The following is a 14423-nucleotide window of genomic DNA, read 5'->3' on the forward strand; positions in this document are numbered from 1 at the left end:
ATTCTTCACTGCCACAACAATGTCGCATCTGTCAACCACCAGATCAAGACCTCCCCTACTTATAACAGTCAGTGGCAACACTGTAAAATCCGCAACTGAGAGGGCAGCAGCCCCGTGACCAGAACTCACCGTAGGCATGCTGGTAGGCGGCCGCCTGGACGTACAGCACGTACAGGGGCCTCGACAGGTACTGGGCGTTGGCGTGCTCCCCCTGGTGGGCCTGCAGAGGCAGGCCCAGGTCGGCTTGCAGGGGTTGTGCTGCCTCCAGCACTGCCTGCAGTGTTGGCTGGATGCCGGAGAGGCACTCACGCTTGCGCTCAATTTCGCGGTCGTACTGCTCACGCAAGGACTCCAGGCCCCGCAGCTTCTGGGACAGCCTGGGCAACAGAAGGCACGGCACACCTCGGTCAGCCGCTTACCCTGTTTGTCTTAAAGGGGTCCTGTAAACCTTTTCCAAGCAACCATCGACTGACTTATTGAAGCGTTTATTGCCTCACGAATCAACCGCCATACAAATTTTTAGAATCCGTTAAGTACGAGCAGCTTTAAGTGCTTTCTTTTTCCTTTTGTACCAGCGAGTGCACTGAAAGCTATGCACTATGCAGGGGGAATGACAAGGGGGCAAAAAGCTATGTCCATTCGTCAGCGTGCATTATGACCTTCAGCACCTTCTTTTCTTTGTTTTTCTTTGAACTTTCAGTGTGATCGCAACTGCACTCGTGTAATTCTATACTGTTACTGTATAATTCTACCACTATAGAGTGCAGCGCGAGCACGTCGTGGCATCCCGCAGCGGCCGTGGTACCTATACAGCTCACGATGCTCAAATTAGACAATGGTCGTGGACTTCGTGTTTATGGTGTGGTCATTTTGGATTATGGAACCATTTGTTGAGACAAGAGCAAGCTATTTCTAACTGACTTTGAAAATCAACTGTAAATTCCAGGCCGCGTGCTGCGCTATAATGTTTGGCTTACGTGTTCTCAGAAGCCTCGACTACCGATCAACAGCGTTTTCTGACCATGCTCAAAAAGTGTTGCAGGGCCCCTTTAACTAGATATGCACCATGGACAACTCAAATTTCTAGAGATAATAATATCTCGGGTTTAACGTCCCAAAACCACGATGTGGTTATGAAAGGTGTCGTAGTGGAGGGCTCCGGAAATTTGACCGCCTGGGGTTCTTCAACGTGCACGTAAATCAAAGTACACGGGCCTCAAACATTTCGCTGCCATTGAAAATGCAGCCGCCGCGGCCGGGATTCGATCCCGTGACCTTCGGGTCAGCAGTCAAGTGCCGTAACCACTAGACCACTGTGGCGGGGCCAAATTTCTAGAGAGAGAGAGAAAGAAGCCAACAACCTTGTTTGGATCAAAGAATCAACAACAGCTACTCGGCGCTGGTTAACAGAGGAAAGGTAACTAAAAGAATAGAATGATGATTACTTTTATGTGGAGCACAATTGTGTGCATGCACGCAGCAGTCCATCCTTAAAATTAGATTAAGTTTATTTTTTAATAACACTCACAACTGCCTTCATTATCTGATTAGCACTTTGGCAATGGATGCAACTCTTTCAGGCGATAAATGGTTTTCAATTAATGCCAGTGACTGCCTCAAAATTAGAGGATCTACAAAACAGCACATGATCAGTTGTGTGCACTGTCCACAGTTGAGGTTGCCTGCACTGCTAGCAATGTGGATACACAGTTGAAGCTCATGAGAGTGAATTATAACCAAGCCAGAAGCGTCCATCAAAGGGACAGCAAATCAAGACTTTACCACTTAGATCTTAAAGGGACTGTCTACTGTCCTTCATCACTTTTCTGTTTTGTATCGCAATAGAAAGCGTACAGTCTGAAGTGTCCAACCTTGTAGCGGTTTCTCTGGAAAGTTACCAGAAATTTTTAAAATAGAACTTTTCTATCTGTGTTTGGTCTTCTTCCATTGGTGTAGGGACGCCCACAACACTGGTTGGTGGACGCGATGACAATTGTAGTGCTGGTGAAAGTCGAAAACTGGAAACACATGTAGTTTTTGCAGGCTTCATTAGGTTTTGTTTATTAATAAAACAAATACCGTAGTGGTCGTTTAGAGCACCCACAAGCTGTCCAATAAAGTATTATTACCAGTCTCTCCAGCTTTGTTTAGTCAGCCTGAAAAGCCACTGCAGTCGAGTGGAAAACTTGGTCTGTTCTAGCAACAGTGGTATGCCGGCGTTGTGAAACGAACTGCAGTGGTTCCACTCATGCCAAATATGCAACTAAAATGAACACGAGACGTGCTTCACAGAAGAACAGAAGGTCCCTGCTGTTTTCAGTTATGTTTAGGTGTTCTGTATTGCATATGCGACATGACAGCCAACATGGACGCCTTGACGAAACGGAACCTGAAGGCAAAACCTTCTTCAATGTAGAACCTCAGTGAATACTGGTATGGGGACTCACGGGCATGGTTCAAAAATTTCCTGAAGTCAGTTCGCGCTGCTCTTTGTGCAAGGCGCCTTTTTTTTTATGAGTGGCGCCTGATGCCGTGCTCGCGTTTCTCTGCTGTAAACCGGCAGGCGAATGCATTGCCGGCAGCGCCCGCGGGCGCCTCTTTGAACGCATGAGAAAAAAAGCAAAAATTCTGATGCAAAGGAAAGCTGCCAAAAGTGCACAAAGTACAATTTTAAGTTATACATATATTTGTTTTCAACAAGATAAGTGTCTACCTGCGAGAGTTTTTTGCTCCTACCAATAGATCGATCCACACCGCTGTTGGGTGATGCTAGCGGTCATACTTTCACGACATTCAAAGCCAAATAAAAAATAATATAATAAATTTTTTATTCGAAAAAAGCATGCTCGTTACTGCCAATGTGACAAACAACCTTCTCATTTTCATCACAATCTTAAAAATTTTTCTGAGTGGTAGACAGTCCCTTTAAATCCACCTGGGTGCTAAAGCAACAAGTACAATGCCATTTTAGGGCAGAAATTAAAGTAAAATAACAAATTTATAGATTCTTTTTCACTAACAACTGCACTAGCGGTCGTGCAGAATAGCGCACTTAACACACGATGTGATATTAACTGCACCAGATACTATTTTTCTACATGATTTGCTTAGAGCAAATGTATAACATGAAAAAGAAGCCAGAGGTGAGACAGTAGCGATAAGTGAAGAGTATTGCTAGCACTAAAGAGACTGCATTTAAAAATGGTGTACAAATAAGTTCAGTCACAACTTGATACCGCCACGACTACATGAAATAAAGGTGCGGGCACAGTCAGGCAATAGTCATACCTTTTGAGAGGCAGTCACGCTGCACAACCATTGTGATTAAAAATATGCCTGAAAATTGTGGTTTTCTTTGTTCGGAACACTTTGTTGAAAAGCTCTGCTTTGCTAAATAGATTGGAGATGCCCCCGAAATCAGACACGTAGGCAAGGTAAGCCCCCCCCCCCGTCCCCGATGACGTGCTGAGTCGGGTAAAAATCACTGGCATGCTACGTGCCTGACCCGAAATGTCAAGCAGCACCTTGCATGAAGCCGTGCCCTGCATTCAAGTGTACCTGCTGAATAGGGTAACCGTGAATCACAGTGGTGAAAAAACCACAGAGTTGTTTTTGGTGTGCGGCTTCCCCACATTTTTCGAATGTGTGTTTGGGATGGCATGTCAACACCAGTGCATGCTCACTTTATATGCTTCACACACTCTCGTATTGCGGCAAAGCTGCTTTCACGCGCCCGTTACTCGAACTGCCAACACACAAAGGTAATCCCTAGAATTTCGTACTGCAAAGCTGTGTCGTTACAGACCACATAGACAATATGCTTCACCTCATCACACCCTTATTGCGGCAAGTCAAGGCCCAGCATGGAGATGAAAGATGTGGCATAAACTGAGTGTGACGCCGACCACTACTTCAAGGCAACTCCGGCTTGAAGGGAGCGCTGCCACATCACTCCAATGAGGAAATCGTCCTCCATGTTACACCATGCTTCAAGTTGGACTTACGCTCTTTTCTTTGTACAAGCTAAACCACTGCAGCCTTGCCAGGGTCAGCTGGTGGTGTGGGGTCAAAAAGTTTATTAGCATGAGGCGGCATCAGTGTCCTGGGAATTTTCACAGCTGCGTGGCAAGAAAAAAACTGTTTTGCAGAGTCGTTGTACTCAGACGTTGAAAACTACCGCGGTCCTTTTGCGAGTGTCACTTTGTCCAAAACGACACGATTGGCAGCAATTTTTTTTTCACGAATAATTTTATGCACGAAACACGTTCTGAATCCAACGTCCGAGGAGTCACTCGTGAACTGCTGCGGCTGCCTCATGAGGCACTGTTGCTCCAAGGAATTGCTGTTCAGCAATTTTCCGGCTGAGCACAGTTTCGACTGGAATTAAGTTTAAAGAACTCGAGCTAGGAGTACGAAACTGAATGGAGTGCACTACCATACACAACATTTTATGCTGATTTTAAACAACACGGCAACGACACCGTTAATCGCGTACCACCGGCACGCACAGCAATTTACAGTGCACAAGCCAGTTGGTGGCTGTACACAGGGAAACCTTGTTACAAAATGAAGTCGTCAGCAATAAAAATACTACGAAGTCAGGATTATGTTTATGCAAAAGAAACAGAAACATGGTGCCTTCAATAGACCGGCAAATGGTATCCAGTTGGTTTCAATTGCTCGTCATCAGCTTGCAGCAGATACAGTGGACAGGAATCATATGCTAATGCACTACTAATGCACAACGATGCGATAGATGTGATCACATGGAACTGCGGGATAGCTTGCCAGCTGCAGTCCAGCCAACTCAAGCTAGTGACAAAAAAAGCACACACCAGCACTTATTGTGCTGTCAAATATTGCTCTTGTCATTTTTGGACATAAAGGGGCCCTCATACGTACTACTTCAGATCTGCTGCTATGGCAAAAATTTTACATTTTGCATTGCTCCTGTATGGCCCCTGCTTGTGATGTTTGGCTGGAGTGCCAATGAAACAGGTACAGACACATTGACAAGCTTCCCACAATGCTTTATTGTAAGGATGGGCGAATGGTAAATATGAGGTTAGAAAGGAAATCGAAACTAATGATTCGGTTGAATAATTTCAAATTGAATAGTTCGAATAGTACATATCACATACCATACAAAGAAAAATGAGCATTTTGGTCATGACCCAACCTACTTGCACAATATATTTAACAAATACAACTAAGCTTGTCACTTTTTCGGTTCGAAGCAGAGCGGAAGCAACTTTTTGAATACTAGTAGCAGGATTGGAATAGCAGTAGGGTGCAAATTATAAGAGGTAAGATACATTACGTTTTAAAATCTGCTATACTTAGTGCATATAAGGCCATAAACATGCTCTTAAACATTTAAAAAAAGATTAGTCGAAGTGCAGGTACAGTGTACTTAAAACCTTGAAGTGCGACTTCGATGCGGATTTCCCCTCGACATGTGGTTTCGCGGCACAGCAGCCCCACGCTGCAGTGAAACCACCTTTTCAGGGGGGGGGGGTTACATGCGGTAAAAGGTGTCCCTTTTCATTCGTTTCGAATACTTCGAAATATCGGAAATCTGAAATTCGCTTTGAAGCGAATCTGAACACTGCAATATTCGTTCGAACATTCGAAGCGCTCGAACATTAGCCCATGCCTACTTTATTTCCACTGCATGAAATGCTCTGAAATGCTTCTGACAAGATTGTCCATTACTTTGTACTGCATTACTATTTGATTTCTTTGACCAGAAGGCGAGGACAAACTTGACAAAGAAATTAAAATGCCAGCGCATTCTCTCACCTTCTTGAGAACCTCTGCTGGTGCCTCCCTGCGAAACTCCTCCACAGGTACCAGGTCGATCTCCTCGTCCCGGGACCTTCAAATGCAGACAGACAAAAGTTGCCTTTCCAGACACACCTACAGTCATATTTTGTGCACAGTTTCACAAGAATAGTTGCAGAAAACGAATAAACGACTCACAACTAGGTTCAAAAACGAGATACATATACGTACTGAATGCTGACAGTTTCCCGAAAAGGTCAAAGCAATTGTGAGATATGAAGGGGAGTGAAGAGTGCATGTGTGTTGGGTGCGGGTCTCGGAGGCTGTGTGTAGTTGCCGGGAGAAAACTAGATGGCGCGAGTGTCAAGGGAACAGTGAGAGGGCGCGCATGTGCGCGCGGGAAAATGGTAGAAGACAGACAGAGAGGAACGCAAGCAGTCGAACATGTGGCGCGGACAATAAAGGGTCGTGTGGGGAACGTGGTTGCATATCGTCGAGCGTGACACAATGACAGCGATGGCAAGGTTGTGCTCTAATGATGGACGGTGACCTAATGTTATGTGTGATATTATGGTACGAAGCAACGAGAAAGGCAACTCATGCTGGGCACAAGAATCAACGACCTGACCGCAACCAGCCATCTCACAATGTTTGAATGATGAGCACCACCAGTGGCACAGCCAGCATTAGTGTAGCCAGAGTAGGAGTGGGGGGGGTTCAAGTCCCTTCCCAAAATTTTTCAATTTTGTATGTGTATATATGAAGGCACACATACAAACACAAACGCAAGCATACATAAAGAAGCAATTGTACATCCCCCTCCCCCCAAAAAAAGTTTCTGGCTATGCCCCTCGTAGTCAGGTGCATGTAGCCAGATTGCATGTAATACTACATACAAACCAGGCAGCTATAAGCTTTGCTCTGCATTTCAAATGCAGTGCTGAAGGAAAAGAAACACTGAAGACATGTCTCACCTGAATTCCATGCACTTGGTCACCTCTTTCTGCAGATGCATCACCTCGTAGGTCAGGTTCTGCAGTTGGAGGTGGAAGTTGTCCACTTTCTGCTTCTTCTGCAACCGAAAATGAGTGTCAGTGGTAGCAGCACTGGTGAGCATAAAGCGGCATATGGACAGGTTCAACCATTATTATGCTTGCTGTTATTGATGTGGCCCCCAGTTGAGCATTATTTTCACGACTGCAGCTTGACAAGGGGCCACATTCACGGTGGGTAATTCGGTAAGCACAGAACGCAAGCGTCAAGACACCCTAATGCTGCTCTAACAGCACACCATCTCGCTGAGACAAAGTGAATGACATTGCGAGAGTTTTGCTGCAAGAGTTTCGCCAGAGAGAAGCGAAGTGACGGAACCTCTTCACTGGTTGTTCGCGCCACATGGGTCGTCTGACATGACTTTTGGTATGTGTTGTCGCAGACGGCGGACACCGTCAGACGGTCACATTCCGCTTCTCATGAGCCACTTGAGGCTTTCGCCTTTAAAAAATGTGGTCATTACCATGACAAACATGAGGATATTTACCTTGTCCAAATATATAAGGAATGCTGCTTTCAGGAACTTATCATGGTGCAGTAGACTCTCGGTAATTCAAACTTGAGGGGACCTCAGGATTTTATTTGAATTATCAGAAGTTGAATTATAAGAAGTTCTCATAAATATGACTCAGGGCAACACACCAACTAACATTGCAATGTCTATTGTTTCTCAGTGCTGCAGCAACATCACAGACTGCTCTGCATGATTGCCAGTAAAATTTTAGATGCGAAGGCATCTCTTGCTCGGGGGTATGTCCCGCGGCGTGCTAGTCCGCACTCACACCACGCATGCGCAACTCTCCTCCTTCCCTCTGTCCAACAGCTGCGCGTTACTCTCTCCACTTCTCTCCCAGCACCTGCTTGCGCTTCTCCTGCGTTCTCGCTTCTGCTCTTGCGGCGCATGCGCTACTCTCCTCCTCTAGTCTCCTCTCCTTCAAGTGGTAGAGCGCTGCGCGCATTCAGTCCAGCGCTTGCTTCGGTTGACTCCTCTGAAATGCGGGCTCGACATGCCGAAATTCTTTCCTGCGCAGCGCCGCGATGAGCGCCAGTGCATGCGCGTCCCCTCCCCCTCTCTCTCCCCTCTCGCGTGCCTGTCGACCAAGTTCCCCGCTCGCCCTGTGAGAATTAACGGCCAGGCTAGAGGGAAGACACGACGTGCGTGGTGTTCCTCTTCGCGTTCCACGACGCGAGGTCGGTAGCCTGCCCGAGGTCGGTAGCATGCCCAACGAACGCCAACGGAACACGATCGTGCAAGTGCTCTGGCTTCGCATCGCCTCATGGTCCCCTTTAGCGGGAGATGGTGTAATTTTTTTAGACATCAGCGATAATACTGGTACTTGTTATTATACAAGGCACGCACGGGTGTGTACTCAAGCGACGAAATGTGTTGCGTCCCATGACAGTTGCTAGCCCCTTCTAATTCTTAGGACGCTTTCTCGCATGGCATACTGCAAAGAAAGTGACTTTAAGAAACGTTTGACATGCGATAGATCAAGGCCAGACCGTACAGTTTTTTTTTCCCTCAGTCAGCACGAGATTATTGGTGCGCAAGGTTAGGCTAGTTTGGCTGTTTTGTACGCGGGCAATCAGCTTTATTTGCGCCTGTTAGTAACAGAAAAACGTGAATGTTCAGCTAGAAGCAACAAGGCAGCACATATTTCCACACATGGACAAGCAAAAAGTTTGAATTCAATGAATTTGTGCAGTGAGGCAGTTTGAATTAAGCAGTTTTAAAATACATTGTAAACATAGTGGGCCAACCAAAAATTTTAAGATTTGTTTGAATTAACTGAAAGTTTGAATTATCAGAGTTTGAATTATCGAGAGTCTACTGTATATAAATTTAAAAATGGGTTATTTCACGTCCATGTTTCAGTAAAAACCAACTTGAACCTCAAGCACTTCAAGCGCAATTGTGCCCTTGAGGTGCCTTCACCTCAAAGCCAAGAATAGACCGAATGTCTGCCTTTAGCAGGTTAGTACATCCAGGGGAGCCATGTAGTCTACAGCATGTTAGGCCATTCAAACAGGTGCTTAACAATACCACAGCCTTCTCAGAATACGTGGCAGCGACACAGCAGGCTCTGTGTTGTGTTGTCATGCCATAGTTCACAATCTCTTTAGGCACATCAATGTCTTCCATCCCCTGCAGTTCCACAGTCAGATATGACGACGAGGGGTGTGCCAACTTAGCTTATGTTACAGTCATCCAAGAGCCTTGACAAGCATGAAAGCTTGGAGAAGGGAGTGACAGAAAACCTGCCTGCCATAACTGCAACTAGGCTACTCCGACCAGCGAGGGCACTACCCGCCTTCTTTTGCCAGCAAAGCACACAATACAAAGTATCCATTCAAAATGGATATTTAAACCACGACATTGTCAGCCAGTGCCATTAAGATCCAAGAGGGGAATAGACTACCTCATTGACGGCATCCTTTGCCGCTTTGAGTCGGTGCTTGTCCAGGCGATTGATTTTCTTCAGTCCCAGGAACAGCAAGGATGTCTCCACTCGAAGTTTTTCAACGTCAGCCTGAGCAAAATAATGCGAGAACGATGACACATAGTGACCAGAGAAATAGAACAAGAAGAGTAAAACAACGCACTAGCCCCAGTAGTAACAGCAGCAGTTCTTCAGAATGAACGTGAAGTTGCAAAGTTGCCATACCACAGACTACTTGGAAGCGTTTTGGAAATCTAAGGAACTTTCAGGCAGGTGGCCCATGAACAACGAGACTGTGTTGCACACTCTTATCAAGCGCGGTTAAAGATAATGCTTCCTTACTTCTAGCCATTCTCGGCACACCTGAAGTTGTGCTGATACGTACAGGGTGATGCATGTTTTGATTGGCTAATCAAGCAAGCTGAAGGAGGACATGTAATTGGGTAGTTGGTGTTAGCTTAAGCCCAATTACTGCAATGCTAAGACAAAACTGTCAGAAAAGACTCAAAACACAAAGCACAGGTACAAACAATCACTAAACATGAGAGGTAGCAAGATATACATGGTACTCCAAGGTGCCGACACCACAAGCACAATAAATCATGAGAAAGATTTGAAACACCTGTGGTCCACGATACAGAGCACAACAGTATGACCAACAAGTGCAACGCAATTTTCTTTGGTGCCAAACAGCAAAAAATAAACAGACTTTTTTATCTATGTTTCATTTTAGACAAACAGAGACAGTTTTTAATTACAACTTGTAAGCAAGTTAGCTGCCTTATGTATTGAACCTATCTGTTTTTGGTGGTTAGAATCACTCTGCAACAAGCTTACCCATGGGGTGCATGTTTCCCCTTCTTTCCTGTTGTAAAGTTATAAAGTTATGGATTAATTAATGGAACATGGTTCACAGAAAAACATGTGTGAAACAGTTTGCTGATGTGTTAACCAAGGAATGTGGATGTTTGAGATCCATACTGAGGCAGTGGAGGATCAAAGAAAAAGGGACCTGCTTATATTAATGCTTATACCCCACTCAGCTGCAATTTTGAAAACATTTCTAAGTTCAGACAGTCTTACTTAGCTAGATGAGGCAGCAAATAGTTCTGTAAAGGACTACCCCGTCTGTGCTCTCTCCCCCTTTTTTTTTATTCGATCACAACAGGAGAACTGATCCAACATCATTTGCCCCTCAGTTCCGTTCAGAACGTATTGGAAGAAGAGACAAGAGTGGCCCAAGAGTGAAGTAAAAATAGGGGCCTAGTAAATGCATCGGCGTATGTATGCGCAGCTAAGTCCTAGATGGCACAGGGGAACCAGGCTCACTCAGTGAGTTAATTATAATGCACCGTTTAACGTGGATGCACCTACTTTGATGATTGGTGGTACATCTCCATCCCGACGACTAACGTCGATGTTAAATGATTACACAAAACCTTGTGGTAGCTGTAGTAGTTAACGGTGAAAGCGTAATCAGACAACGAGGTGTGATAGCCAGAACAGCGTCGCATATTGGACGCATAACTTGGTCGCCATCCCGCGGCATGTTAAATGTGATTGAACACCACGGCCGCACTAGAGGGAAACACAACGCGCGTCGTGCCGCCCCGGTAGCCCGGCCACAATTTTTTCTCGAGACGAGCGCGTAGGCGGGGAACGCGGTGTTACAGCCAGGTGAGGCAGGCGCGCGTCGCAGAGCTATTTTTGGTTTGATTAGCGTGATGCTATGAGCTAGGCCGACGCTTTTACGACGCTTGGGTTAAGGTCGCCACCTCGCGGTGAGTTAAGGCATTGACAAAATTGCACTTCTATTGAAAACGCGCCGAATGGGACGGACGTGTAACCCGTTGCAGATGTTAATCGCGGAGGCCACAGTAATGATGAATTACTTTACTTTACTGCTCCCCGAGGGCAACACCACCCCGCCGACCGGGAGAGTGGTAGATATAAAAGCCGTGTTTATAAAGCCTCTAGAGTCTGTGACCGTGGCGCAGTGGATAGCGTGCCCGGCATCTGTTGTTGCGGACCGAGCGGTCGTGGGTTCGATGCCCGATGACGGAAGTTTTTTTTCTTTGCGATCTGATTGTGTAAATTTTTTCGATGTCATTTCCGTGACGGAAATACGTCACTGAAGTCTTGGTGGACCCCGGCATAAAACATTTTCGTGTTAAAAACGTTTCTGTTGAATAAAGTGCGATAAATGCGTCGATGATATGAACAGGCCCTTTCTCTGTTAATACACAAAGCTTCCGACATATACCTCTCAGTTCCTTCTCCGCTTTTCATGCAGGAAACAAGTAAGCAATGTAAATCTAAGCACCAACTTTCCCTCCAAGTTCTTTCGGAGCTTCATTCACCCTGCGAAATGTTCACCGAGAGAGGTACCACTGTTAACGCAGGTCAAAGCACAGCGCTCGTACCACGGGTCTACGCTGCAGTTTCATTTCCAGTATCTTCTTCATGTTCGCCTGAATCTCGCCGCAGATCCTGCGGAAGACAGCCTCATCATCCTGGGGGTCACGTGTCTTTGAGTCTTCCTCCTCTATCAGGAAGTAGTCCATATGGAGATTCTGCGCAACAACAGAGCCCACAAATGCCGTCAGTGGAACTGTGCCAGCAAATCAAGTCCCTGCAATTTCACTTGCAAAGCGACCACACAACACTGCTATAACATACCCGCGAACCTGAAACCATTAAATTTTATAAAAATCACACACAGAAGCCAAACAAGTCAAGATAGCTCGTGTTTCTTCAGTAAAAACTTTATTAAAAATGACCTGCTTTTATACGAGCAGAATGCAAGCAACGACTATTTAGGGAACCACACAGGATTTGCTTTTAGACAAAAATTTATCCGTCAGCTATATAAAATAAGTAATTGTCTTAGATCAGTAAGATCTCCACATTGTTTTTTTTTTTGTTTTTGTGGCACTGGCGCCTGGCACTGCTGGAAGAGGAAAAAGAAGGTGGCAGCATCGAAATTTCTTTTTGGTAAAATTATGCAGCGCCGCCTTTTAATGCCTTATTTCAGAATGCAAGTTTGCTTTCCCTTCAACTTATCACCTCATCAGTTTTACACACTGATATTAACGTACTGAAACAAATTTTTTCCATCACAAATTCAATAAATGACTACATTTTAAGTATTGTTTGTAGAACATGACTGAAAAATATATCTCTCGAGGTTATAAAAAAAAAGATGAATGGATGGCAAGTAAAACATCTAGGCTTACTAGCTATGAGCACACTTTTGCAAAATTTGGCAGTTGATGTTATGTGTTGCAATTAGATGACAAATTAAAACTATTTTTAATGTAGCTGACCCAGTTTCCAGTGGTTCAAAGGTCTGTTTGACTGAAACCAATTGTGGCCAGGAAAAGCCAAACTGAACCCACCTGCTCCCAAAACATTCGACAGAATCATGTAACCAGAAATTTTGTTAAGATCTCGGCAACAATCCCTGCTAGAAGGTGAGCGCTTGTCCGAGTGACGCGATTTGATGTGCACCACTTGAAATAAATTCGGTCAATGTGTTTTAGGCAGTCCATATAAGACAGGTGAATGTAACAACCACCATGAGCACAATAAAAAACATGCTGAACATACTTAAGTAACAAAGTAAATTAAAGTAGTGAATGTACCAAGCGTCACTACTCTGAGCACATCTTGTCAGGTTAGCATGCAGCACAACTGAGCAACGAAGTAAAAAAACAAACATTGCAATGCGCTTCATTGGCAAAATCAATGCAAAATCATGGAAGAAAGTCACAAGTCACCCGCAAATTTTGCAATAGCTGAACTGCAATTACAGTTTTCCTTCAAGCAATCATAATTAATATACCTTGCATTTGGGGCAAAACAGCAAAGCCTTCGTGAAGGCAGTAGGATTAGGAAGTTTGAAGGTTGCAACAGCAGGTTTTGTCATTTTCAGGAGTCGAACATAGAGTTAATTTGGATGTGGTTCGCACCACAATTGATTTCTGTAAGTGCACCATCCTTAGTTAGTCTGAAGTTTCATGAGTGTCTTCGGTGGTTGCTATCGCCTCGTTGTTGAGCAGGGCATTGCACTCGCTACCAGTTATGCTTATGCAATGGCACACTGCTCATATTAATACAAGATTTCAATTCAAAATAGGCGAACACTGAACGTGTATATTCTAGAACCTAAACAGTGTCCGGATCCTCCAGGTTTGTTAGCAGCCCGAGTGGTGCCTGAAATCTCTTGAGTGCTGCTCGAAAAACACCAAGATATAAATGGTTAAGCATGCCAATAATATGTAACTTAAGTATCTTTTTACTATGGCTAAAAATCAGAACGTAAGCTGACCATTTATGAATGCAACAACTAACACATTGAGGATCTTCTTGTACATACAAAATGACAGAGTCATTAATATTGTTTTTTTCAAGCAGTCTGCATCATACAATAAAAGCTCCGAGTGTGAGTTTAAATTCACATTGCGAAGCGGCCAAATGCACTGCTATGAAAAGTATGCGCATCGTAGCTTCAAAGAAAAATTAAATAAATAAATATCACTGTATATAGCACCTCGAGCACACCGGAAAGAAGAATTTCAGAGCTGTGACTCCAACATTAACGCGTCAAACCGCAAGTTCTAGGGAATGTGGGACGCAAACTTACCGGCCCCGAACCGGAGTTGGAGACATCGTTACCGGTTTTTGAGCGCTTTACTTTCTTGTCTCGGCTCATGACTGGTACTGATCGAGCAGCTAAGCGTAAATGATACGTGCAAGCTAGACGTACATTTTGCGAAACTTCAGTTCTAAGACAACACAGCAAGCAAACGCGAATACATGCGCGTGCGCGTCGCCATGAAAACGTGATGTCGATGACAAAAGCGCTGTCGAAGTGAGCGCGTCGGTTAAATTCGTCGAAACCTTCGGTTAAAATGATGGTCCGTGGCATAAGCGCGAGCAGGATATCAGGATTTCTGCCTCGTTAGCGAAGGCAAACAGAGCATTGGTGTTTCTCGTGGCGTCTCCTTGCGGTGTGGGTGGTGAATGGGCATTGAAAGTCCGATGCCATTGGACACCCATGGGCACTGGTATGACAGTTTTGGACATACGAATGTCCCATGGAGATCCTCAGAAATCCGCCAGCTATATTACGGACGTCCATAG

The 14423-nt window shown here is 45.0% G+C and overlaps 1 protein-coding gene across 1 annotated transcript in view; it reads right to left on the bottom strand.

Moving 5' to 3' along the window:
- LOC119391402 (THO complex subunit 5 homolog) overlaps positions 1 to 14155 on the bottom strand; it is a 45717-nt gene extending 31562 nt beyond the window's left edge. Inside the window, 7 exon segments of the mRNA XM_037659085.2 lie at positions 130 to 377; positions 4265 to 4377; positions 5791 to 5878; positions 6759 to 6856; positions 9258 to 9368; positions 11702 to 11851; positions 13924 to 14155. Coding sequence (XP_037515013.1) covers positions 130 to 377; positions 4265 to 4377; positions 5791 to 5878; positions 6759 to 6856; positions 9258 to 9368; positions 11702 to 11851; positions 13924 to 13992 — 877 coding nt within the window. The 5' untranslated portion in view covers positions 13993 to 14155.
- Positions 14156 to 14423: the final 268 nt, after the last annotated feature.

Source organism: Rhipicephalus sanguineus, chromosome 4, assembly GCF_013339695.2.
Source record: "Rhipicephalus sanguineus isolate Rsan-2018 chromosome 4, BIME_Rsan_1.4, whole genome shotgun sequence".
In the NCBI taxonomy this organism is placed as follows: Eukaryota; Metazoa; Arthropoda; class Arachnida; order Ixodida; family Ixodidae; genus Rhipicephalus; species Rhipicephalus sanguineus.